At 46.6% G+C, this 24,566-nt stretch overlaps 1 protein-coding gene across 1 annotated transcript in view; it reads right to left on the reverse strand.

The window, feature by feature from the left end:
* Positions 1-2,612: 2,612 nt before the first annotated feature.
* Positions 2,613-24,566, reverse strand: part of DICER1 (dicer 1, ribonuclease III) — a 42,279-nt gene continuing 20,325 nt past the window's right edge. The window contains 16 exon segments of the mRNA NM_001197194.1: positions 2,613-3,009; positions 3,357-3,432; positions 3,524-3,686; positions 5,193-5,461; positions 7,091-7,964; positions 10,927-11,082; positions 14,296-15,067; positions 16,272-16,447; positions 16,866-16,971; positions 17,247-17,429; positions 18,910-19,063; positions 19,268-19,481; positions 19,701-19,880; positions 21,934-22,073; positions 23,031-23,106; positions 23,754-23,886. Coding sequence (NP_001184123.1) covers positions 2,844-3,009; positions 3,357-3,432; positions 3,524-3,686; positions 5,193-5,461; positions 7,091-7,964; positions 10,927-11,082; positions 14,296-15,067; positions 16,272-16,447; positions 16,866-16,971; positions 17,247-17,429; positions 18,910-19,063; positions 19,268-19,481; positions 19,701-19,880; positions 21,934-22,073; positions 23,031-23,106; positions 23,754-23,886 — 3,838 coding nt within the window. The 3' untranslated portion in view covers positions 2,613-2,843.

Genomic DNA, 24,566 nt, shown 5'->3' on the forward strand with positions numbered 1-24,566 from the left:
ATTTACAACCGGGGGTCGCACCCACCCGCCTCCACACAGTCGTCGTGGGGAATCTCCGCGGCTGCTTTCGAGCCGCCGAGCAGCCCTGCCGGCGGGTGCTGGCCGCACACCCCCGCTGCCGCCCGCGGGCCTCGGCCACCCTCGTCTCACACCACGATCACGGGAACAAGAGCATGACAGACAAGGTGGTGGAGTGGGGCTACACAAAGTGACTTTTTCCTTAATGGATTCAGAACACTTCCACAAGCTAACCCGGGGCGGGGCGGGGGGGCGGGGGAGTTTACAGCATTAAAAATCAGCAGCACAAAAGCGTTCACAACCATTTCACACGCATGTCCAACTCAGAGTCTGTATTTTTCAACTTAGTAACCAGGGGGTCATAGATTGCTTCAAAGTGTGAGTCGCAAATTAAAATCAGCTATTGTTCTCCAACAAAAAAAAAAAGAAAGAAAAGAAAAGAGAAAGAAAGAGAAGCTAAACTTTGCTGTTGATAAAACATTTTGACTGGTAGCAGGAAATCTGAACCCCTGAGACTGTATGACCTAATCTTATCCAAGTCTGAACTTTTTAGTATTAACGAAAAATACTCTTCTTAAGGTTACAAAATATATTGAGGCATTTGTCTCCCAATGGGAATTGTAACTGTGAAACAAGCTGATTTTGGTGCCAGGAGGCCGGAGACTCGCTCAATGCTGGGATTAGTGCATTAGACACAATGCGAGGCCCCAAGCTTCCTGGCATCAGGTAGTTTATAAATTATCAAGAGACTTGTGATACAACTTTATCACAAATCACCCTCACAAGTAAAATTCATATCCGGCCTTCCTTGTTAATGGTACACATTTACAGCTAGAGAATTCAAGAATCGCTTGATTTGAAATTGCCAGGAGAGCTTACATTAAGGTTTCTTAAAAAATCAAACAGAAATCTAAGGTTCCAGATCAGAATTAAATATCTTAAAAACGAGTCCAACCAAATTAATTTGCTCAAAAACTCATTTAGCAATTTAGATCTTAAGATCGGAGACAACAAATCCCGCTGGAGAAGCTGAACACCCCCCTTCGCTCAAGTCTCCTTACAAAGCCAAGCCGACAGTTTTCCCTGTGCACACACGCAGAGGTGTTTCTCTGGGGGCAGGGGGTGTAGATAAAGCCAGAAGTACGGGATTCGGCTGCAACTGAAAACATAAACGCAGCATTACATGAAGCATCACGTTCAGAATGATGTGCTGGAAAATATTAGACACCTCTGCTCAGCTTTCTTAAATTTCAAGCATAATTAACAGGGCGAATTGCAGCAAACCTCTACTGGTATGTTGGTGGGAGTGCGAGACTGACCCACAGCGTTTAAAAAGGTAAATTAAGAGGTATTATAGTTACAGTGCAAAAAAAAAAAAATAAAATAAAATAAAATTTCAAGCATAATACATAAACATAGCACCAAACAGGGGGGAAAAATGCATGCAAAAGAAAAGAACTGAGGTATTTAAGTGAAGAATGCCTACTAGTCTAATTAGAGAAACTTAGGCAAATGCCTAAATATGTTTTTTTTCTTCCTTTTCCAAAGATGGAAATAATGAGCTAGTTTATCTAAATTAATGGCCTAAATCACAGGCGTATCAAAAGTCCGGCAGTTTATCGCAAATGTTAAACTTTCATGGCATCGACAGCACAGCTTTGGTAGGTGACACAGGCATGCAACACTGTGAGAGGTGCAGAGAGAAATGCACGTGAGAAGACTAGGGCTAAGGTGCTCTGTTTTGCTTCTTTAAATACCAACCCATTATAAAATCTGCAGCATATTTTAGGTATGATATGTCTAAAGTTTATTTTGTTAGAGCAACAGCCTACAGGGCAAAATTATTTGCCACAAACAATGTCCATCAGTGGAACTACCTAGCAGGAGGTTTTTAGTAAAACTGGGTATTTAGCCAAAGATTATTTTTATTATGGTATTTAAAAAAAATCCATAGACGACATGTTCTGGTTTTTAAAATGTCCTCAGTACACACATGACAGAAATTCTAATATAATCCTGTAATAAGTTAAGTTACAACTATACTAGTGAGTTTTAAGTATCACGCTGTCTCAAGGTCTAACGTCTAATAACAGGGAATGTAAAACTGTTTGTTCCGAAAAGATCAGAAATGAAAGAATATCCGTGAGGGTTTTACTTTTAAGGCAAGAACCTTTTTTTTTTAATGCAAGAGTACGTGGCATGAGAAAATGAAAATGTGATCTGCCAACGTGCCAGCCAACGTTCACAGAAAACCTGTGCCTACCGTCTAGTGCAATAGCGACCGGGAAACATCATCTCACACAGCGGAACACGGAAAGGAAAGACAAGTCTGGCACACTCCGCTCGCAAACCGCGTGGCTCTCCTTGGCTCACCCCCTACCTACCGGGGCTGGCACTGCCACGCCCGCCCCGATCACGGCCGGCCGGCAGGGAGAGCGCCACCAAGCTCTGGGGTTGAAGCTCCCTGGCCTCCTAACGCTAAGCAAAGCCGACGGAAATTAAACTACAACAAACACAACACAACAGAAACTGTCCATAAGTATTCTGAACACTTGCTAATGTCATCATTAAAGCACTCTTGTGATTCAAACAAAGCGGAAGTGAGGAAAGAAGACAAGATTGTGTTTGCGCAAAAAACTAAAACTACAATTAGTTCCAAAGGTTTTATACATATGTTAAATGTTTTATTCTGCAATCTAGCTTGTTATCAAACTTTAACTTCTGCCTTCAATTCATTCCACTCACTGCCAATTTTAAATCATCCTTTTCCACTTAAATATTTTCCACCTTAACTCTGCTTCTTTTCGTTATTTTAAAAAGGGGTTTCAGCTGTTGGGAACCTGAGGTTGATTAGCTTTGAGGCTTCGCAGGGCTCGTCGTGCTGCTGCAGATTTGGCAATCCTGTAACTTCGGCCAACACCTTTGAATTTCCCCTTTCCTACGACTTCCACGGTGACTCTGACCTTGCCATCGTAAGTTCTCTCAGCCGGGCTGTAAGAAAGCCCAACAGCCGGATTAGAAGGCAGAAGCATTTATTGACTTTCGTCAGCCAGCCCTGAGAACACGCTCTCTCGGGCTGAGTCCCGGGTCCGAGCTGCATGAAGGAAACGCCCAGGGGGACGGGACGGACGCACATGCCCGCAGACAGGGCTGCCCTTCTCCTCCAGCTCGGCCCTGCTTCACCAAAACCAAGAGCAGCCTGACAGACCACTGGTGGCCGCTGCTGAAGAGCACGTCCCAGGGTAAACGCGTCCCAAAAATCAGGAGTTTTACGGCATCTCTGAGGACATTTCCTCCTCGCTTCTAAGCTAATTTTTTCCACGCACATTTTTGCTTACCTAAATTTGGCGGTTTCTGGTTCCATTTCAAGCAATTCTCGCACAGGCGAACGGGGCACGTTTGCAGAAAATTTTTCTGTAATCAAAATGAAAGAATAAAGTGAATACTATCCTAGAAGGTGTTTGCCACTTTGACTTTGCTTCTTTAGAAGGGGAGCCAACCGTACCTATTAGCGGCCGCATCATCGGATAGTACACCTGCCAAACCACCTCCAGTGACATTCCACTATCCATGTAAATGGCACCAGCAAGCGACTCAAAAATGTCCCCCATGGCCTTCGGAACTTCAATATCCTCTTCTTTCTCTTCATCCTCCTCAGATCTCCTAAGCTATTGCAGAGAGAAAAGTGACTTGTGAGCAAAAGCGCTGTTTTAAAGGCAGTCTACAGAGGCGGCATCTCTTCCCTCGAATGTGACTTTTCCTACGTCTTCAACACGAGCAACGCCATCGAACATGTACGACGGGCCCACAACACTGTGACAGGTTCTTCACAAACGGTATCTTACCGAGAAAAGGTTTTCACACTTCCCAAGAAAAAGAGAAAAGGCCCTTCCCCATTTAGTAGCCTTCACTCAACAAAGGAAAGATTACTTCCAAGTAAAAATAACCGTAACAGACTGGAAATAGTCAATAAATTTATGAAAAAACTTTTCAAATTCATTCATTTCCAAAGAACTACACATTAACACAGGCCTCCCCCGGCGGCCTGGCAAGGAGCAGGCAGAATACGCGTCAGTGCAGCCCCAGCAAGGGTGCGCTCTGCTGTGGGAGCGAGCATAAATGGCCAGTTTTCTGGCTGGGAAATTCTAGTTGGAAGGTATTGTCCTCCAAGCTCTCCTTTTATTAAACCACTTAACAAATGTTCGCTACAGGAAGGTGCAAATTAAAGAAAGAACAATTAAAATGGCTCCTGGAGTTATGAATGAATTCCCCAACTTCTCAGAAGAAATCGACAAAAAGAACAAGGAAGAAATAAGAACGAGAGGAAGGCAGGGGAGCGCTCTGCTGGGTACCCAGGTGTGTGGAGGGATGCTGCTGAACGACCAGAGCAGACTGGGAATTACAAAACCCTTTCCTACAGAAAAAGCTCCATTGCCAGAGAACCTCTGGCTGAACTCACAGCAGAAGCCTCTCAAATTCCAGTGCTTACAAATTTAGAAGTTTGGGAGTTCCCGTTGTGGCTCAGCAGTAATGAACTTGACTAGTACGCATGAGGACAGGGGTTTGATCCCTGGCCTTGACCAGTGGGTTAAGGATCCCGCGTTGCTGTGGCTGTGGTGTAGGCCGGCAGCTGTAGCTCTGATTTGACCCCTGGCCTGGCAACTTCCATATGTTGTGGGTGTGGCCCTAACAAGACAAAAAAACAAAAAAAAATTTAGAAGTTTGGTTTTTAAATGAGATTTTCTCATTCCTAGCAGAAGCAGAATATACATCTGTGATGGCTGAGATAACGAGCAAATATTTCTGATCAGTTTTAAAAAGAGAGAAAGGCAGAATCCACTGTGCCAAGCTGTCACTAAGGTTAAGTTTCTCTGGCGGAGGGCGTTGCTTCTCTGGCGGGTCCGAACCCTGGAAGCCCAAAGGCAGGTTTGGGAAAGGAGAAAGAGCTGAAAGCCCCTGGCTCCTTCTCCTCACCAGAGCGGGCTCAGTGTGAGCCGCCCAGCCTCCGAGGCCTGCGTGAGGACTGCAGGTCCTCCCAGGAGAGCGCAGGGCGGGCTGGGGCCCCAGCCCTGGCCTGCAGCTGGCTCCTCGGACAGCTACGTCGAGAACCCTGGTTGAGAAGCCCAGTGTCGGTTTTCAGCACTGAATTCACGCTGTTTTAAAATGGCCCTCACCTCAGAATCCATCCCCTGCATCTCGTTCTTCTCAAGCTGAAACTGCACAAAATCATCGATGACGTGGAAGAGCTCGGGCGACACGGCCTTGAAGTACTTGTGGTAGTCGTACTTGACGGCCAGCGAGGCGAAGATGGTGTTGTTGACCAGAGCAGAGCGCAGGTCGGTCAGGACCCCCGGGGAGTGCTGCCGCGGGTCTTCGTAAAGGTGCTTGGTTATGAGGTAGTCCAGAATGGCATCTCCCAGGAACTCCAGGCGCTGGTAACAATCTGCGGGCAGATGCGGAGCGGAGCCGTGAGCTCTGACAAGCCCGCGTAACCGCCTCCCAGCGGGAGCTCACGGAACGGACCGAGCCCCCAGACCCGGGTCACGGAGACTGGGGTTCCTTTCCATGTGCTCCTCAGCGACGAAAGTACCTGACACACCCCACTGAAGCCTCTGGAAACTGAACTCTAATGGCAAATGAAGCACATTTCTTACACAGAGACCGGGGTCATAAAATCTTTAAGGGGCCAAAAGACGACTTCTGGCGAAGAACAAAGCATTTCCCACGCGGTCCCATTAGCGGCGCACCTTCTCCTCTGGCACCATGCCAGCCAGGCAGGTGTCGGGCATCCTTCTACAGCCGCCACGGCACATCATCACCCGGTGGAGGCAGAGCCAGACGCGCACACGCACACCCTCCAGGCTCTGCTGCCACCACCACACACTGTCCTCCTGCGCTCTGGAAGGTGGGGACACCTCTCCGGGCTCCATCTGCTGCCCGAGACGGCAGTCAGTCCAAGGAGACCTCTTCTCAACTTGGGTTTAAAATGTGCTGAATTTGACACAAGCCACAGACCGAGAAGGAAGAGTCGTGGGGTGAGCAGAGACGGCGAGCAAAACCAGCGGGGCCCAAATGTGAGACGTTATCAGCGTGAATCAGCACCTGTTTTCTCAGAGGGGCCAGAAGGAAGCCATTCAACTGCGGAAACTGAGGCGGGGACACAGGGAGGGACCTGTCCCAGCACATGCAGTGAGTTGAGGCCAGGGGCTGCGCCGGACTAGAGCCCGGGGCTCCCCCCAGGAGAGCGTGGCTCGGACCAGGCCTCACCTCTTCTCCGCAAAGGAAAACAGGCCTTAGTTCCCCAGTCTTCCGGGTCCTGAGTCAGATCGTCTTTCGCTTTTGGTTTTACATTTTCCTGATCATCTTAACCTACACCGTTTTTCTTAGACAAACGTTATGTTTGGCTTTGGTATTCTAATTCAAGCACTTCTGACTCCGACACAGAAAAAAAATAGACTTTAGCTGTTGCCCAACCTGAAGGTGATTCTGTTTTCGGCACCTCCTCTCCCGTCTAAGCTGGTGGGTTGGGAGCCCATTACCCAGAGCAGGGAGAAAAACACGGAGCCCAGTGCAGAGCAGAAGGTGACAGGAGAGTCGGGGGAGCGACACACCAAAACCTTCCTGGGAAAGAATCACTTTCTGTCTTTGCATCTTCAGATTTACAAAGACCTTAAGAGCAGGGCCTTTTTGTTGAGGAAGGACAGCAAGAAGAGGTGGAGATACATCCAGAATATACGAACAGTAATTATTCAAGAACCAAAAGCAGCAGTGACCGGGCATCAGAAAGACACCGGGGTAGGATAAAACTGCCCGACGCGCCCAAGTACCGAGGCTCGAATCTGTCTCGTTAGGCTGCATATTAAACGCCAGACAGGTGAAGGGCACGACAGTTCTGCTCCCGGCTACCGGAATTAAGGAGCAGGGCGCGTGCCCCAAAGGACAAGCAAGACAAAGGCGTCTTTCACTTTCTTGCGCTTCCTCCCCCGGCCCTGCGTCTTAAGCTCTAAGTGTGGACAGGCAGAGGCCCCTCTCTTTACAAGGCCCAGGCGATTCCCCAGAGCAGAGGGCTTACCGGTGATGGTGTTGTAGTGGTAGGAGGCGTGGGTGAAGGCCTGCAGAAGGTAAGCCTTATTCTTGAAGCTGTAGTTGATCTTCCTTTCGAAGTTCTCGAAGCCCGAGATGAGGTGACTGAGTGTCCTGTCTGCGTCTGGGTGATCAAACATACATCTCGGTGGGATCTTCAAACAGCCGTACTCCAAGTCTTTCAACCCGGAAGAGCGGGAGCCGGCGGCGGGCCGGCCCCCGGAAAGGGTCTTTTGTTGGCTGGTGAAGCTCTCCCTGGCCGGGCAGGCGGCCTGTGCCCGATCGGTCCTCTTCACCGCCGGGAGCACCTTCAGGCCCAGCGAGCAGAGGAAGAGCTGAGCGGCCCGCTCGCCACAGCTGGTCAAGTAGCAGCCCAGCAGGGCTTCCACACAGTCGGCGATGCTTTTGTCAGCGATGCACTGCTCCGTGTGCAAGTCGTAAGAAATGGACTGTTTGCCTGTGTCCACACCACAGTTCTCTTCGGATGGATTCCAGAAGCCCACCACAAAGTCATCCTCCTCAACGGCTTTGCTGGGGTCCAGATAGCACATGGCATCCCACGAGCTGTAGTCAAAGTCCTCGAAATCTGCGGAAAAGGGCATGCTCCCCAGGGGGGCCTTTTTGGGCATCTTCCATTCGTAGGCAGGATCGGCGGCGGCGAAGGGAGCAAGAGCAATCTTCTTGACGAAGGCTCCTGACCCCATCAGCATGCTGTCTATGAACCTGATGTGCTCCTGGTCGTACTCCAGGAGGTCCTCGTCGTCCTCGGCCTCCTCCCTGGGCGGCCTCCACATGAGCGCGGCGGCGTCCTCCTCCTCCAGGTCGGCGTCCAGTCTGCCGTTAGCCAGCACGCAGTCTTTTGTCTGAGAGACGGGGAAGGGGCAGGGGGGAGACATTGCTGTTTTTAAAAGGCTCGGAGACTCAATAAAAGCGAGGGTTATGGATAATTTCAAATGACAACCACAAATACTAAAAGGCAACTTTAAAATCACGGCCATTTGTTTTCAATTAACATAAAATAAGTTATTTAATCATATAAACAAAGTAAAACATGTTCTTTGAATGTTCATTTTCGAAGTTATAAAATGACCTTTATCCAGTATGAAGCTTTACGTGAAGGATTTTATACATGGATATAAAGTTTAAAATTACTGTCCACGAGGCAAAACTTCAGCTGAGAACTCCAGCTCCAGCAGGACACACAATGAAAGCACTCATGCGCCGATCACAGGATCTGCAATCTCGCTGACAAAGTTTTAAGATGTTTTTAAAAGATTTTCGAATTAATAAAATGAAATTCCAGATGAAGAGAAAGCAAAATTACCCTGGTAACTGCGTAGGAGTGTAAGAGATACACAGATAAAATTTCTTGATAACACTAAAAATGTACAACAGGGTTTCGTGATCGAGTTTTTGTCCCCGATTCCAACTTCAAGTCAAAGCACATCTGCTATAATGTAAAAAAAACCAAATTGCTTTGCTTGAAAACTACACGTTATCAGGGAAGTAAAGCTACGAATTTGAGAAATCAGGCTTTTCCCTTCCCCTGCGCTCATCAGGGTAACAGATTACAGCGAAACTGACAAAAAGAGACGAAAACGTGGACTAACATGAAACACAAAAATCCAATTTCTGTCAGAAGATCTTTGCTAATTCCAATTTCTTTGGCAAAAGCTTATTTGAGAATGACAACCTTAATAGTGGGCCAGGACTCGGTAATGATGCAACTTTTTTTGCAAAGCTCAAAAGGTGCCAAATTTCTGTTGTGCCATAAAAAAAAATAAATAAACAAGACTGTGCTTTGGGGGAAAGGCTTCAGGGTGTGCCTCAACTTCAATCACGGCAACTATGCGGAGTATTCCACCAAAAAAAGTTTTCAAACTTTCTGTCAAGAATTTTTTAAATACTGCCAATATTCTCACTTTAAGCCAGGCTCAAAAGAGATACAAGCAGTGTATTTGTCTGCAAAGAAATAACTGCAGGGAGCCACGCTAAATATCTACAATGATCTTTTCTTTTTTTAAATAAAAAAGTCTATAAAACATTTCCAAGACTAAGGGAGAACACCAAAAGAAATCTACAATGGTGGACCTCTGGGAACTATTTCCTGACAAAGACTCCCTACTTTCCCAAGGCAACATAAAATATTTTTGACTATGATTTGGTTCTTAAGGAAAAAGGGCCAAATTTCAATTTTAAAACATTGACTGAGTAATATTTTTAATTCAAAAAAATCCTTACGTATCTTTAGAAAGATGCTACCTGGGCAAAGTTCTTTAATGCCTCTGGGTTTCGCTTTCTTTATCTGCGAAATAGTGGGATTCTACCTCACTAAATGGTTTCCAAGAGCATTTCAAGCTCTTAATGAAAACAAAAACAAAAACAAACCACAAGCATGAAACTCTTGTTCTCTTATGGTTAGTTACCATTCTACCTGAATTATTCCCACCTTCAGCATTTATTACGTAAAGGGCTCCCTTAAACCTATTTGCTGAGGGGCGAGGCAGGTCAACAGGAACGGATCAAGCATATGCTCTCCATCATCACGCGATGATCTTTTCAAGAAGCAGAAATTATTAAACGAAAATAGAAACGGTATTTTAATGTATTCCAAGAACCAAAGCACCAGGTCACTTAAAATGCTAAGGGAAATAAAATAAGAACTTTGCATCGTATCGTCAAAAAAAATTTTTTTTTTCATTAAAAGGACATGCTAATGTCCCTTCCATACTAAAATTTTTTTAAAGCGCCAATGATATTAGGAACCTGTATTTATAAGGCAAGCTAAGTGTTCCTGGAATGGTCTTCATAGAAATACAAAGTTTCCTCTAAAGTTCTCAAAACTGACACATTTTCTTCCAAGGTTCTATTTCTAAATTAATAACATGTCATTTTTTCTAATCCAACTTGCATAAAATATTCTCTTAATGCTTTTCCAGATGAATTCAATTTCTGTAAGAAGTCAAATACTGTACGAATTAAAAATATACTCAATGAATAGGCAAAACTCAAAAGAGAGGTACAGAGCATGCTACCTAGAAATACTTAAGACATTTTATCTAGGAGGTACAGGCAGAAAGACATGAAAGAGGCGGCCCATATATTTAGAAAACATCACCCGTGAAAGAAATGGTATTCTCATTGTTGGCCTCAAGTAAAGATGAAGTAATGAGCCAGTTTATCATGAATGTAAAACAAATGTCTAAAAAATGAAACCGCCTGCGAGATGGCCTCCGGGCCAACCGCACGGGACGGACGGACTGCGCTCGGCTCCGAGGCCCTGGGGACGCCCTCTGGTGGCCTTCGGGACAAGACAAGATGAAGCAGCGGCAGTGAACAGTGAGATTCCTGTGAGTCAGTGGCCAGACTGAAAGTACTGCCAGCAAACTACAGTCTTTATGTATTTTTTTTTCAAGGTCACAAGAGGAGAACTGTCCTGAGAAAATCATCAACTGCAAAAGCAAGATTGTACTGAAATTAGTTATTTCACAGACAGACTGGATGCCACAGGGCACTGAAAGTCTCTCCCCTGAACAGAGCTAAGGATCCATGTGGGTAACGGCACAGTGAAGTGTCACGGGGTTGTGCTTTCTCTAGGGGGGCTGACAACATCAGAGACTCTCCTGCCTCCGGAAGAGGAAGACAACAGACATTGCTCTCTATCGCAATTATGACACGGCTCTCAATTCAAAGAAAAGACATTAATTCAAGGTATCAAACTTCTATTCTATGGTAAATACAAGCAGGGAAAAGAAACAAAATATGCATAGAACAAAACTCTGCCCCTCACCAGAAAATAAATCCCTCCAGTGACCAAAAACTTACCATTTCATCTTTTTCCCATTTGTCTGTGTTACTTTTGTCTTGATTTACTACATAACCAGGAGGAAGCCAGTTCACAGGGGGATCAAATATCGACACCACCATGCGGCTGGGCAGGCCCTTCTTCTTCCCAAGCCGATACAGGTTACAGTTGCTGACCTTCAGCAGAAAAGTTTATAAGACACTTATCTATAAATGATCGCTGCTGAAGTTCATATAAGGCATTAACGTATTTGAGCTCAATATTCTTCACATTCTGGAACCGGTTCTCATTTATATGGATTGAGTAGATTTTTCTACCTATTCATGCTAGGAAACATTCAACTCTTGAGTAATCGGATGGTATACAACGGAAATTGCTAATCGGGACCATTGACACAGAAATGAATCCAAATTCACGTGAGTCCAAGATGTCGCAATATTCTCAGTGAAATCAGAAAAGAGGAAATACCACAAACTCTAACTATATGGTGAAAATTGGCACTGAGCAGAGCTAAAATAATTTTACAGTCCTGGAACCTGAGCTAAAATATGATTTCAACTGCAACGCTTTCTAAAATATGAATCCTTTGTTTTGGATGGCATTTTAAGACATTCTGTTCAACCATTTTTAAATAGAGCAAAAGGTAACAAAGAATAAATAATTCCACGTTCATCTGCCTCAATAAAACAGTGTTACTATCTTTCCTAAGGCCTCCATCTCCTCTTTACTTTACTCAAATCACAGTACTTCTATCTAATTTTTTACTTGGGAACCAAGGTCTAGAACTGTCAATCTTGCTTTTTGTTTTCTAAAAACTGGGTTCCAGAGTTCCCGTCGTGGCGTAGCGGAAACGAATGCAACTAGGAACCATGAGGTTGCGGGTTCGACCCCTGGCTTCGATCAATGGGTTAAGGATCTGACGTTGCCATAAGCTATGGTGTAGGTCGAAGACGAGGCTCGGATCCTGCACTGCTGTGGTACAGGCCGGCAGCTGTAGCTTCCCTAGCCTGGGTACCTCCAAATACTGCAGGAGTGGCCCTAAAAAGCAAAAAAAAAAAAGAAGAGAAACAAACTGGGTTCCTTTTCATTTAAGTACTTCATGAGCCCCTCTTTCCACGTAACTCAATACCCGGGGACAGGCATCCACGTGGGAGAGGCAGCAGACAGAGGCTCGGTCCCCAAGCCTGCACGCTGGGAGGGGAGTCCACCCACGACCTCACTCGAGGCCAACGTGCTTCCCCGAGCCGCCTGCACAACCACAAGAGATGCTAGTTTCCTTCTCCGCACTCTAAGAACCCACGACCGTGAGGCCAGCGAGAGGAGAAGGTGCAACAGGGACTCGAAAGGGATGGAATCCACATCCGAAAACGAGACGCGGTGGGCAGGAGGGAGAAGGGAGAGCACGGAGGAAGGACCCACACGAGGCACGGAACAGGACAGGCAGGCCCGGTGTGGGGAGGGGACACGCAGTGGGCAAGGCCCGACAGCAGGTGCATGGGGGTCCCCGGAGGAGCGGCTGGGGGGTGGGCACACGGAGACAGTGTTTCTGCAGCAAGTAAGGTGGGTGAGCTTTGGAAAAAGAAAATGCTCACTCTCCTACCTGAAAGCGTCCAGCATACACTTTACACCCAGGCTGAGTTTTCCCACCTGCAACCACCTCCCCCACTGCATCCCAGTCCCCAGTTCCTGATTATCCGGAGCAGTCCACTCCCTAGTCCACTCCCTGGTCCACGCTCGCCCTCAGCGGCCGCCTGCCCGGCCCCGCGGTGCCCGCGGCCTGCAGCGCTGTCTCCCACGAGGCTGCCGGCAAGAGCGGGGTGCGCGTGGGCTTGGCTACAAACATGCGCCCCACTATCCCATGCCAGCTGCATGCCCGCACATGAGCCAACAAAACTCTCCAGGCAGGAGCTTCCCACGCGCCAAAAGGGGACACATGGGCCACCTCTCAGGAGCTCGTTGAGAAGATGGGACGAGAGAAGGGCTGCAGACGCTCCATATTCCAGGGCGGGTCAGTGTCATGGTCAGAGCACAGTCCCTAAAGCCAGACTGGCCAGGCTCTGCCACGAACCTGCCAAGCTCACCTCTCCTGCCTCGGCAGCCTCAGCTATAAAACGGGGATAATGAAAGTACACGCAATTATCAATGAAACCACAAATAACAAAAGCATGTAGAATTAGGTAACAGCTATAGGAGACAAGGGCAGTGTCTGCCTAGAGCAAGCACCGTGGAAGCATCTGCTGAAAGGGCTCCTTCCTCTGAGCTCCCGCTGCCCTCAGCACCCTCCTCCCTGCTGCACTCCGCATCTCCCTCGTTTCCTGGGTCAGCTTGGACCTCCTCGAAGGCCCGAAGGCTCACGTGGCTCGGTTTGGCGGTGCTTTTCAACGCCCCCTGCGTCCTGCTACCAGAGGGACCACGTACAACCACGACCTTCCCACCCTTCCTGGCCCCTCACACACCAAGTGCCCTCGACACGCAACAACGCCCACGACATTCAAAACAGGCGCAGATGCTTCAGCGCCGAAGGTCTTGGACAGCACAGCTTCAGCTCGCCTGCCTTTTTAGTCTTTTCTCGGGCACGTCTACACGTTTACCTCTGCCAGTTGATTCGCCGAGTGCTGGCAGGCTCTGCCATCTGTTCGATGCTTGCACACTAGAAACCCACCCCTCCCAGCAACGCCTTCCCTGACCCCAAGGGCTGTTCCTTCCTCTGCGGGCTTTGCAGCTTTGTATCACCTGTCGAGCAGGTACTGGTGCCTTGTGACATCTCTTTTCTCGTCACTGAAGCACTGTATCTTCGTTCTTTCCTTCCTGCATCTCAATCCCATGGGGAGGAGGAGAGCACAGCCCTTCTTCGGGGTGGGGGCATCACGCCCTCGGCACCCGCACCCCTCTCCTCACACTGGAGACGACCCTCCCCTTCCCCGACTTCCCAAACTGCCAAGACAAGCTCCTCCACGACAGACTGGGTCTCCTCCGCGTTCCTATGCCTGGTGCCCATGGCAGCACTGCCCCCCAAATAAGTTCTGAACCCAACGAGGTTAAAGCACCAGCGGCTCCAACCACCACGTGGCCCATGTCTTTATGCTCCCTCAGGATCCGGCAGGCACACCCTCGCACAAGCAGTTACTGGAGCCGACGCGTGTCTATCACCGAATGAGCCCGCAGAGCAGCGAGCCTCCCACACCCAAGGGCTCCATCGGAAGGCACGGACCCGCGTCCCTCCCTTGCAGGGGCACCTGAAGCTTCAGCTACCACGTCCGCCGCCCTGCCAGGCGCGGCAATCCCTGCCGGCAACTCTCCTCCTCCTGGGAAGTCATCCAACCCCTGGAAGCTCTCAGGCCCACTGCCGAAGTCCGCTAAGCACTGGGAAGAAAAGGACGGTCGCTCACCTTTTTGCTTCTCATATACGAAAGGCGGCCCTCGTGAGCATCAGGGTAAGTGCAAAAGAGATACGTGGTGATGGCGTGCTTTAAGAAGGAGTCACCGAGCATTTCGAGCCGCTCCAGGTTAAATCCGTCGCTAGCGTTTGAAAGGGTCAGAGCCTGAAGGATGAGTCCAGGGTTTGGGCCAAGAGTCCTCGGGGAGTAGCCCGGAGCAGGGCTCTGCGCAGAAGCCATCCTTTCCGAAAGCGCCTTACCAGCCTCTGTAGTACCAGGCATCGTGGGACGTCCTTCTGAGGTAGATTTGTTAGCATTTCCATCAAGGTATTTATTACTCAGTAGAGTACATTCATCGCTGGGCTGGGGCTGGTTCTCGTAATTGTATAAATTCTGAATGGGATATGAGGTAGTTGGTTGTACAGGTATTTCCTGCTTGTAGTAACTCAGATGATTTCCTTGGCAAAAGTCTCTGTTAGCTAAGTCGTAACTGCCATTGGCAAGATTTTTATTGTACGAAAGACCGTTCACTGCTGTCAGATCTGTTGCAACGTCGATCGGGAGCTTAGCAGGGGACTCGCTGAGGAGCGCTCGGCAGGTCACAGACGTGTGGCCGTGATTTTCGAGAGCGGAGGGTCGGTTAGCACCTCGATGTGCAGCATGTTCAGGGACGAGGGGGCTGTGCTTACAGTAGTTCTCGTTTTCAGCTGAAGAGGAGTTAGCAACTGAGATGAAAGATTTGCTGTCGATGGATTTTTTCCACCCGAAGTCTAAGTTGGGGTATCTGCAAAGACAGTTTTACGACTTTTCATCAGATCCTTCAAAAGGGCTCGGCTGAGAGCAAGAGCAATTTAAATAAACAGCAAATAAACAAAGATCCCAATAAACAATGGTCCTGCTTGAGCAGAGAAGTAAGTTTCACGTGACGGATCCGGTGAGATGTGGCTCACCGCCCCGCTCTACTCCCCACCCCACAGCACGGTGTGCTGCGTAGATCATGAAGCCTGCGGCGGCCTGTGGGACCTGGAGCCACAGACTGCGTGAGCTGGCACCCCAGGCCAGCCTGTTAACTAGCTGGGTAACTGCAGGCAACTGACTTAGCTCCTCTGTGCCTTGGCTTCCACACCTGCAGGAGAAACCATCAATTCCTATCCCACGGGGTTGCCCTAATGATTACCTGATCTAACATGAACTAGAGCATTTAAACCATGATGTGACACCATTGTAATCACTCAATAAATAAATGTGGCTGTGACTACTGATATTATAAAGTTCCTCAACTCCTGAACCATCTTGGTCTTGCCAACTGGATGGATAACCAAAATCAATTCCGGTGACTCAGGAGCTTCCGTTGCAGCTGAGTGGGTTAACAAACCCAACTAGTATCCATGAGGTTGCAGGTTCGATCCCTGGCCCTGCTCAGTGTGTTAAGGACCCAGCGTTGCTGTGAATGTGGTGTAGACCAGAAGCTGCAGCTCCGATTTGACCCCTAGCCTGGGAACTTCATGGGCTGCAGGTGCAGCCCTAAAAAGAAAAAAAAAAAATCGGGGTGATTAAGCCAGTAATTCCCTTCGAGTGCAGAGACGTGACTATGAGAAGGAAATAGGGAAGAGAAAGAACACATTGAGGCAACTGCTCTTTCGTGTATATTTGATTTTATAAAAGAGGAAGAGTCTTAAAATGTCAGCACGTAACAGCTGTTTTCATTCTCACTTTAACTGCCATCACTGAAGGAGGAATGATTATTTTTGACCTAAGGCTCACCTCTCCCTCCCTTTCCAAGAACATTAGCCCCAATGGCCCAATATACAGATTTTCACTTAGGAGCCAAATGATGCGTTATTTTCATGTATTAGGCAGACATCCACTTTTTCTTTCTAATCTTTCCAAAATCATTTTACATAAAATTAAAATGTGGCCTTAATTTAGTTCTCTTGCAAACAGGATTTCACGAGCTGTGTTCTTTCTGGCCCATAGCACAGGCATACCTAAAATCCACGGGAAGTGATCTGACTCCCACACCAGCATCGCTGGCCGTCTGGGCTCTTAGCTCCTCCGCGGTCAGAAGGCAGTGAAGGCGATAAAGGATGCTGGGGAGACAGACTGCTTTTCTCCACAGTGATGCTGGAATTGGATGGATAGCACAGAGTTCCGGAACCAGGATCTTTGAGCAAAGCAAAAACGTGGATAAACACAAATTGTGGACACGTAAATATAAAGCAGACGCACGAGGAATAAAACATAAAACGTAAGACTAATAAATAAGTCAAAAAGCACACACTAGCAAAATCTTATTTTTAAAAGTCACCTTTTAAAGAAAATGAGATTCATCCTAGGATTTTATAAGGATGATTTCATGATACAATTGCCGTCAGTGGACCAAGTACAGAAGCCAAACCTCTCATACTTACCAAATGGACCTTCAAATCCAAGTCAATACGGCACATTAATCAAAACAAAACAAAATCTAAGGGTTGGGCAATTTCCGAAACACTCAGAAGGCACTCGATTCTCTTGATTATATCAAATTCAAACTTATCTTTCAAAACATTAAGTTATGCTGCTGCTAATTAACTCACTACCTGTTTGTTCTGCAGACTCTCCCATTTGGCTTTCCTCTTTTCAGCGCTGCTCAGAGGAAGAGCTTTCCCCTTCTGATTCAAATGGCGAGGTGTCAAAAGATTAAGTCTATAAAAATTTCAAAATAACTGTATCAAACAGACAAAAAAACAAGTACCCCCTCACAGTGGTCCCATAACTTCAGTGTGCCCACATGTCACCTGCGGAGCTCCTTTAAACAGGAGACTCCGGGGCCACGCTCTGGGCAATTTTGTGGACCAATGACCTCCCGAGTTCAGGGTCTACCAGTGGGCAGCGGGGACCAGGAACCTCCACTTCTGCCTACTGACCTCTGGACACAGGGCCGCACATAAAATCAAAACGCCACTGCTAACGCTCCTTACCTTGACGATGTGTGGTCCACATCCAGCAGCGGCTGGTTGAGATTGGTCAGGTCAAGGTTATACTTCGTTTTATAATATTCTGCAAAAGTTTCATACTCAGGGGAAGGAAATTTACTCAGTGGGGTAAGATCAGTGTACACATCAGCTACGTAAAATCGATGAGGCTGATCAAAATTGCGATACCTAAAAAAAGAAAAAGTACCAGTGACTTTCCGGTTTAAACCATCCTTTCTCAAAACACAACTGTTTTTAATATGGAAATGCAAATTATGACTTTAAAGTAAGAGTTCAAAATAAGTAACATTAACGAAACTGTAATTCTAAATAATATAGTTCAAGTGGACTTAAGACTAGAACTATACATCAAGTAAACACCGACTTTCCATGCTCTCTACTCCACACTACGGTCTATGCTCTGATAACACATGAAAGCGAAAATGGCACTTTTAAATATCTCTTAACTTCATCAAATAAACACTACAGAAAACTTTCAATACCCAAACAACCGAGTAAATACTTCTCACATTACTAATGCTACACATGAAAGACACTTGCCACATAAACTGTCTTTACTCCACATTTATGATATTGACCGGCTATGCTGGCTAACACTTAAAATACAGCTTTAAGGGAGTTCCCATCGTGGCGCAGTGGTTAACGAATCCGACTAGGAACCATGAGGTTGCGGGTTCGACCCCTGCCCTTGTTCAGTGGGTTAACGATCCGGCGTTGCCGTGAGCTGTGGTGTAGGTTGCAGACGCGGCTCGGATCCCGCGTTGCTGTGGCTCTGGTGTAGGCCGGTGGCTACAGCTCCGATTCGACCCCTAGCCTGGGAACCTCCGTATGTCGCGGGAGCAGCCCAAGAAATAGCAAAAAAAGACAAAAAAAAAAAAAAAAAATACAGCTTTAAGGTACAAACAGAAAAAAGAAAAACAAATGAGAACCAAAGACTGGATACTCTAATTCTTTAATCAGTATCCAGTAACAATTATTATTTCAGTGCTCTAATTCTCTGAAAAGTACGATGTTTAATTTTATTGCTCCAAAACTCCATCCCCTAAAAGTTTTACAAAGAAACAAAGCATTATAATTTACTGTTTTCATTGCACTTAATAATATCATTCTTCGTAACAATTTTAATAAACTATTATTTACAACCAAACTCTGTAAGACTCTGGGGATTAAAAGGATGGAGGCTTTAAGAAGAGAGCCTATCAACATTATTTAGACGACCTGACCTTCACAAAGCAAAATCCCTTCACCAACAGTGTTTGAGGTTTCATTGATTTATTTATTTATTTTTGGCTCTTTAGGGCCGCACCCATGGCATATGGAGATTCCCAGGTGAGGGGTCTAATTGAGCCACAGCTGCTGGCCTACGCCACAGCCACAGCAGCGCCAGATCCATAACCCACTGAGCGGGGCCAGGCATCGAACCCGCAACCTCACGATTCCTGGTCGGATTGTTTCCACTGTGCCATGATGGGAACGCCTGAGGTTTTATTTTTAAAGTAAAGAAACAGACCTACCATGAAGAGATAGCTAAATTTTCTATTAGTAACGTCAATGCCGGAGACACAGTCCACTTCCATTCTCTACTTAAATAAGTGAATCTTCTGAAACAAAGTACCACTGCCACCTCGCTTCCCACTTAAAAACCTACCTTGGAATGATAACTGCATCTTGGTAATCTTCTAATTTAAAAACAAAAGGTGTTTCTTTTGAATACTTTGTACTGGGAATGCCTATGCGAGCTTCTGATTTCTCGATGTCTTCCATGAATTTAAAGTCAATGTCCAAAGTGCTGGAGTCATTAACTTCGGGAAGAAGAAGACCCTTTAGCTTCGGTTAAAACACAGTAATACAGGTACAATCCTTATTCCGTCTATACATTCACTGCAGCTTATCTACCTCAGAGTTACCAGAGATTTCTGTAGTACCCACACTAAGCTTACTGTTAAGCAAAACGTTCATTATTTAGCTAGTATACGGAAACGCTGCAGGGGCTGGGCCCGTCTTACCGACATTAAGAGGTAGAACACAGTATGCTGAGTCAGCGTCGGTGGGTTTAAACTCTAGTGCAGGTTTCTCAAGCCGAAGAATATGTGAAAATATATACTGGTGAAGTCTTGTAATCAGCTCAAGCATTTGCAGAGACAGCGTGAAACCAGACTTCTTCAACTCAATGGAAATGGTGACCTCTCCAGAGCGTGTGTACACAGGAAAGTGAGGAATCTTGGCAAAAAGAAAAGAAAGCACCCCTGGGGTTACAGGTATTTCAGTCCAGTATATACATTTAAGTTCAGAAGAGGAATGATGCTTTCCGTTAGGAAAACAGAAGAGATGTGTCAACTTTTTAAGTACTGGACATTCTGGGGTAACAAAAGACAGCTACTTTGAAGTAGCTTTTCTTTTTTAAAAAAGCGAGCTCTTTCAACACAAACAGCTGTCTACCTGAGGTATGGGTTTGGCTGTCAGTATTCCGAAGCATCTTGTGGTGTCCTCGGGGGGATAGAGCTTCCGCCTTCTAAAGTTGAGTTCATCGGGGAGAGGGGTTGTCAGAACCATCCCTATCACATACAGGTAACAGGGCTGATCGGGCTTGGGGTAGCTGTCCCGCAAACATTCTGGAATCTGGGATGAGAAAGAAAAATTAAGCATCAAGCTCAAGTGCATTAACCTCTTTTCCAGATGTTGGCAAGGAAATAAACCTATTCCTGACTTTGGTAAAAGCTGATGACAACAATGGGAGGAAAAAGTATGTATACATGTATGTGTAACCTGGTCCCCATGCTGTACGGGCGGGGGGCGGTGGGGGGGGGGGGGATGATGAGAAAAAAACTACGTCAGGAGACCTCCTAATCACTTCACCCCACTGGAGTCGGCACGGCTCAGCTCTTGGCAGTGGATTTACATAAAACAATCAAATGCTACAGGGTCTTTTTAAAAAAAATACTACTCTTTGGATCTATTTCTTTTGACTAGAGCACAAACTCTTCTTCCTTGCGTTTCCTAGTCTTTACTCACTGTAGAATCTCAGAAAATAAAGGTGGCCGCATTTTTAAAAATCCCATGTGATCCTGAAACTCAAAGGCAACCTGTATTGACACTGTGATACACTCCCTCAGCCCCCAGCCTCTTCTGGAATAAACGCATACATCCCAGAATAAATCTATATGAACATGTACACATACATATTTTTCATTACAAACAGAAGCACAAAACAAAAATTGTCATAACCTTCTCTTTACCTCCAGGTACTACAGTGAGAACAGCTTTCAGCGACAATACAAATCAGTAGCATTTTCGATGGCTATTAAGGGAGTAAACCATAACTTAATTAACCTAAAATTGTTCCTAAACTTTCTATACTCCTACAACCCCACCCAACAGTCTTGCAGCTTCTGAGGCTCAATAACATATCTATAGTTAAAAGGTAAAAAAAACGCTGGCCAAGAGATAGTTACAGTTAATAGAATATTAGGTAACACTCAATGCACCTATTAATTAAACAGGATACGAGACAGTACTTTGCTTCTCAAAACACTTACTGATAAAATTTATCATAGGCAACTAGTCCAGTAATCTCTGGGGTAAATGTTATAGCAGGAAAATTGGACACGAAGGAAATACGCATTTCAGAAAATTGGATAGCTTAATTCACGACTTTTGAAAAACTGACGTGATTTCGAATCTCGAAAATGCTTAGCTGGGTGCAAACTTTTTAAAAGTGAGAACGATAAAATCACAAAAATAAAACAAGAGAATCAGGAGCTCCCATCCTGGCTCAGCAGTAACAAACCTGACTAGTATCCATGAGGATGCAGGTTCGATCCCTGGCCTTGCACAGTGGGTCAAGGATCTGACTTTGCTGTGAGCTGTGGTATAGGTAGCAGATGTGGCTTGGATCCTGAGTTGCTGTTGCTGTGGCCGGCAGGGTAGCTCCAATCTGACCCCTAGCCTGGAAACCTCCACAGGCCTCAGGTGTGGCCCTAAAAAGACCGGGGGAAAAAAAAAAAAAAAAAAAAAAATCACACACTTAAGCTAAGATGAAAGCACAGAGCAGATTTTTTGCTTTTTTGGGGGGTTTTTATAAGGTGAAAATATTAACAACTATGTGTTAAATAAGTAACTTCAACCCAGTATGGCTACAGCAAGTCAGACTCAGAGATGCACTCAATGCGTGAATCCCGCCAGGATGCCGCAGATCCAGCTACACCTGATACCCTGAAAACACCAGTTCTGACTGCAGTCAGGCCACGTCCTAACTCCTGACACATATGTGTACCCCTCATCGTGGATGGGCACTCGCCTTTTCTATCATACAAACCTTCTTCGGTCTTTGCACCAAACCTAAGGTGAAGCAAGAATCTTACCACTAAAGTGAAAGAAAAAAAAAGAACGTCTCTTTAAATGAAATTAACTCATTCTGGAGAGCATCTGATAGATGAGTCCAAGAATGCTTTTGAGAAGAGAAACAAGTGAGACAGACCACAGTGCCCGTGTGAGAGCGACGGGGCTGATCCGAGAGAAGCGGGGACCAGGCAGGACGGGACCGAGCTGAGATCAAGAGTGGGCTGAGCTCTAAGGGCTTAACTCTGAGGGTCTGGGAAAGGAATCTGGACTTGGAGCAGGAAATAACAAGTCAGAAAGGCTGGCGCTTCATCCGGTTCCAACCAGTACTAACCGCTTTTGGGTAGCACTGTCTTCGTTTTGTGGAGCCTGGTCTTCCTGGAACACTGGTCTCCTCCTCATCATGTAAATCAAGCTCCTCTTCGTATTTAACCGTCTCTTTCCCAACCGGCATCAAATGGTCATCCAGTTCACCTACGAAAGTGAACGAGAACATGACCCTGACTTCGCCTAATTAACCAGCGAGTGATCCAACACAGCGCTATGCCAAGCAGCAGCGAGTGATCCAAAACAGCACTATGCCAAGCAGCAGCTGGGAAAGGAATGAAAACTGCAGCACCCGTGCCTGTAATAACAGAAAGGTAACCTGATGTGACACTTCAGGTAAAGTCTGTTCTGGCACTCATACATTTAATATGATCGGGACTGCAAATTATATTCTGAGGTGCACAAATAAAACACCTAGGGAGTTCCCGTTGTGGTGCAGTGGAAACAACTAGTGTCCACGAGGATGTGGGTTCGATCCCTGGCCTCGCCCAGTATGTTGAGGATCCAGCATTGCCATGAGCTGTGGTGTAGGTCTCAGACGTGGTTCAGATCCCGTGTTGCTGTGGCTGTGGTGTAGGCTGGCAGCTGCAGCTCCAATTCAACGCCTAGCCTAGGAACTTCCATGTGCCTTGAGTGCGGCCCTGAAAAAAGAAAAAAAAAAGAAAAAAAAATGCAAAAAAGAACCCATCTAAACAGGAAAACAGCACATATTATCACCTGACAGATGCCATTGGAAAATGAGCCTTCCCATTAAAAACAAGTTTTAATTTGTACACGAATACAGACTAATCTGAGAGACTGATACATGAAAACACAAAACAAAAATGCTGAGTCAACACTTCCTAGGAGACCTCTGTGTATTTACGTATTTACGAGGGGCCAGGAAATGGGAGCAAATAAAGTACAGCTGTTAAGCCTGGAAACCACAGCGCCTCCCTCTCATGGGACCGTCTCCTCACACACTCCCGTGTGTCCTCTCCAAAGCACACCGCGACCAGAGCCCACGAGACCCTCCGAGACCGACCCGGCAGCCCTGGACGCGCTTTTGTTTCACACCGTTTCTCCCTTTATCTTTACTTGCATGTGTTCTTCAAACATTCTTACCAATTTTGTGCAGTTTTTCACAGCAAATGAGAGCCACGACTCTTTCAGCCAATCGTATACAGCTCATTGGGGGGCCCTGAAAGTAACGAAAAACACGCCCACTGTTACCTGCTTGGAGCTCTCTTATTAGCACATAAAACACAGGCAGAACCTCCCCCCTCATAACTTTAACGCTGAAATTTACCAAGGTAGACGTCTTCATTTTGAAAAATGTCAAGAAGTTTTTGAAAAAAATCTCAATCTCCGTATCGGAATAGTCATCTAAGTAAAACCTAAATAAGTCATAACTGAGTTTACAATCTTGAGGAATCTAAATTTCAGTACGAATTGTAAAAGGAATTCAGGATTCCCTTTAAAATTTAAAATAGGATTTTAAAAGGGTTTCAAGTCAACCACAAAATAACTAGAGCAGTCCAACTACACTGAAAGAATTCTACGTCCCTCTAAGTTTCTCAGCCACAGCTGAGTGACTCCTCAGAAATGTCTATAAGATCTTAGGGGAAGCTTCAGAGGTCACCTAGTCGAACTCTGAGAGTCTATCAATTACGAAGTCTACTGAAGATCTGATTATGTGGTTGACCACAAAAGAGATTAATACATTTACTTTTTAAAGTAGATTTGAAGCCAATTTACCTATAGCGTGTACAGTCTTAGAGAAACTGAAAACAAATCCGTTAACGACACACTTTAAAAAGGGACAATCATTTCTTTTTCTAAACTTACAACAATGGAGGCTCGAAGAGGTGAATTAATTGGCAGATAAAGAGTTGAATAAAATGTACCATCAGGCAACTCTCGGGTTCTACACTTAGGAGCCAGATGAGTAAACGGGTCACTGGGTAATCTAGCACAGTATCTGTGAAGAAAAAGAAACTGATGCTGAGTCTACAACTGAGAAACAGAAGAAAAAACGTGTAGTGACGCTCGCATTCTGAAGTTTTCGTGTTTTATGTCCCGCTTCCCCTCTACTGGATCCGCGTTTTTACGTGGAGTTGGAGCTTCACGGCTTCAAACTAAGACGGAACAGTGCGGTCTGAGAGAACCCCCCACGGTGATGCTGTGGAGCCTGCTCTCCCACAGGGCAGCCGCTGGGCAGTGACCTGTGGCAAGGGCACACAGGGAACAAGCTAATCTTGCATTCGCCAACAACTCGTGGGGCCTGTGCAACGGAGGCACCAGCAGCGGGAGCCCGGCGCTCGCACAGGAGGGCGGCAGAGCACGTGGACCACCCGGCAGCAGCGGCAGGAGTGGCGCAGGCGGGGCAAGAAGCTGGCCTAGGGGAAGCTGCAGCCCGAGTACGACGGGTGCTGGGGCGGGAAGGCAACCCCGTGGGGGCAGGACACAGGCAGGGAGGGCGGAGGGATGGGCAGCAAGGCTGCAAGTTGGGGCCTGTGCGAGGAGAGCACTGATCACGGGGCAGCCCGGCAGAGCAGCAGCCCGGCAGAGAAGGAGCCTGGCTCCGGGCAGGGAGACGACATCCAGGGGATGACGTGGAGGACAGTGGGAGTCAGAGTTCTCACTGTTAAAAAAAGTCAG

The sequence above is a fragment of the Sus scrofa genome, chromosome 7 (genome assembly GCF_054392235.1).
Source record: "Sus scrofa isolate SSC_HxYL_T2T_F1_AM1 chromosome 7, Sscrofa_HxYL_maternal_Yorkshire_Landrace_v2.0, whole genome shotgun sequence".
NCBI classification, from domain to species: Eukaryota; Metazoa; Chordata; class Mammalia; order Artiodactyla; family Suidae; genus Sus; species Sus scrofa.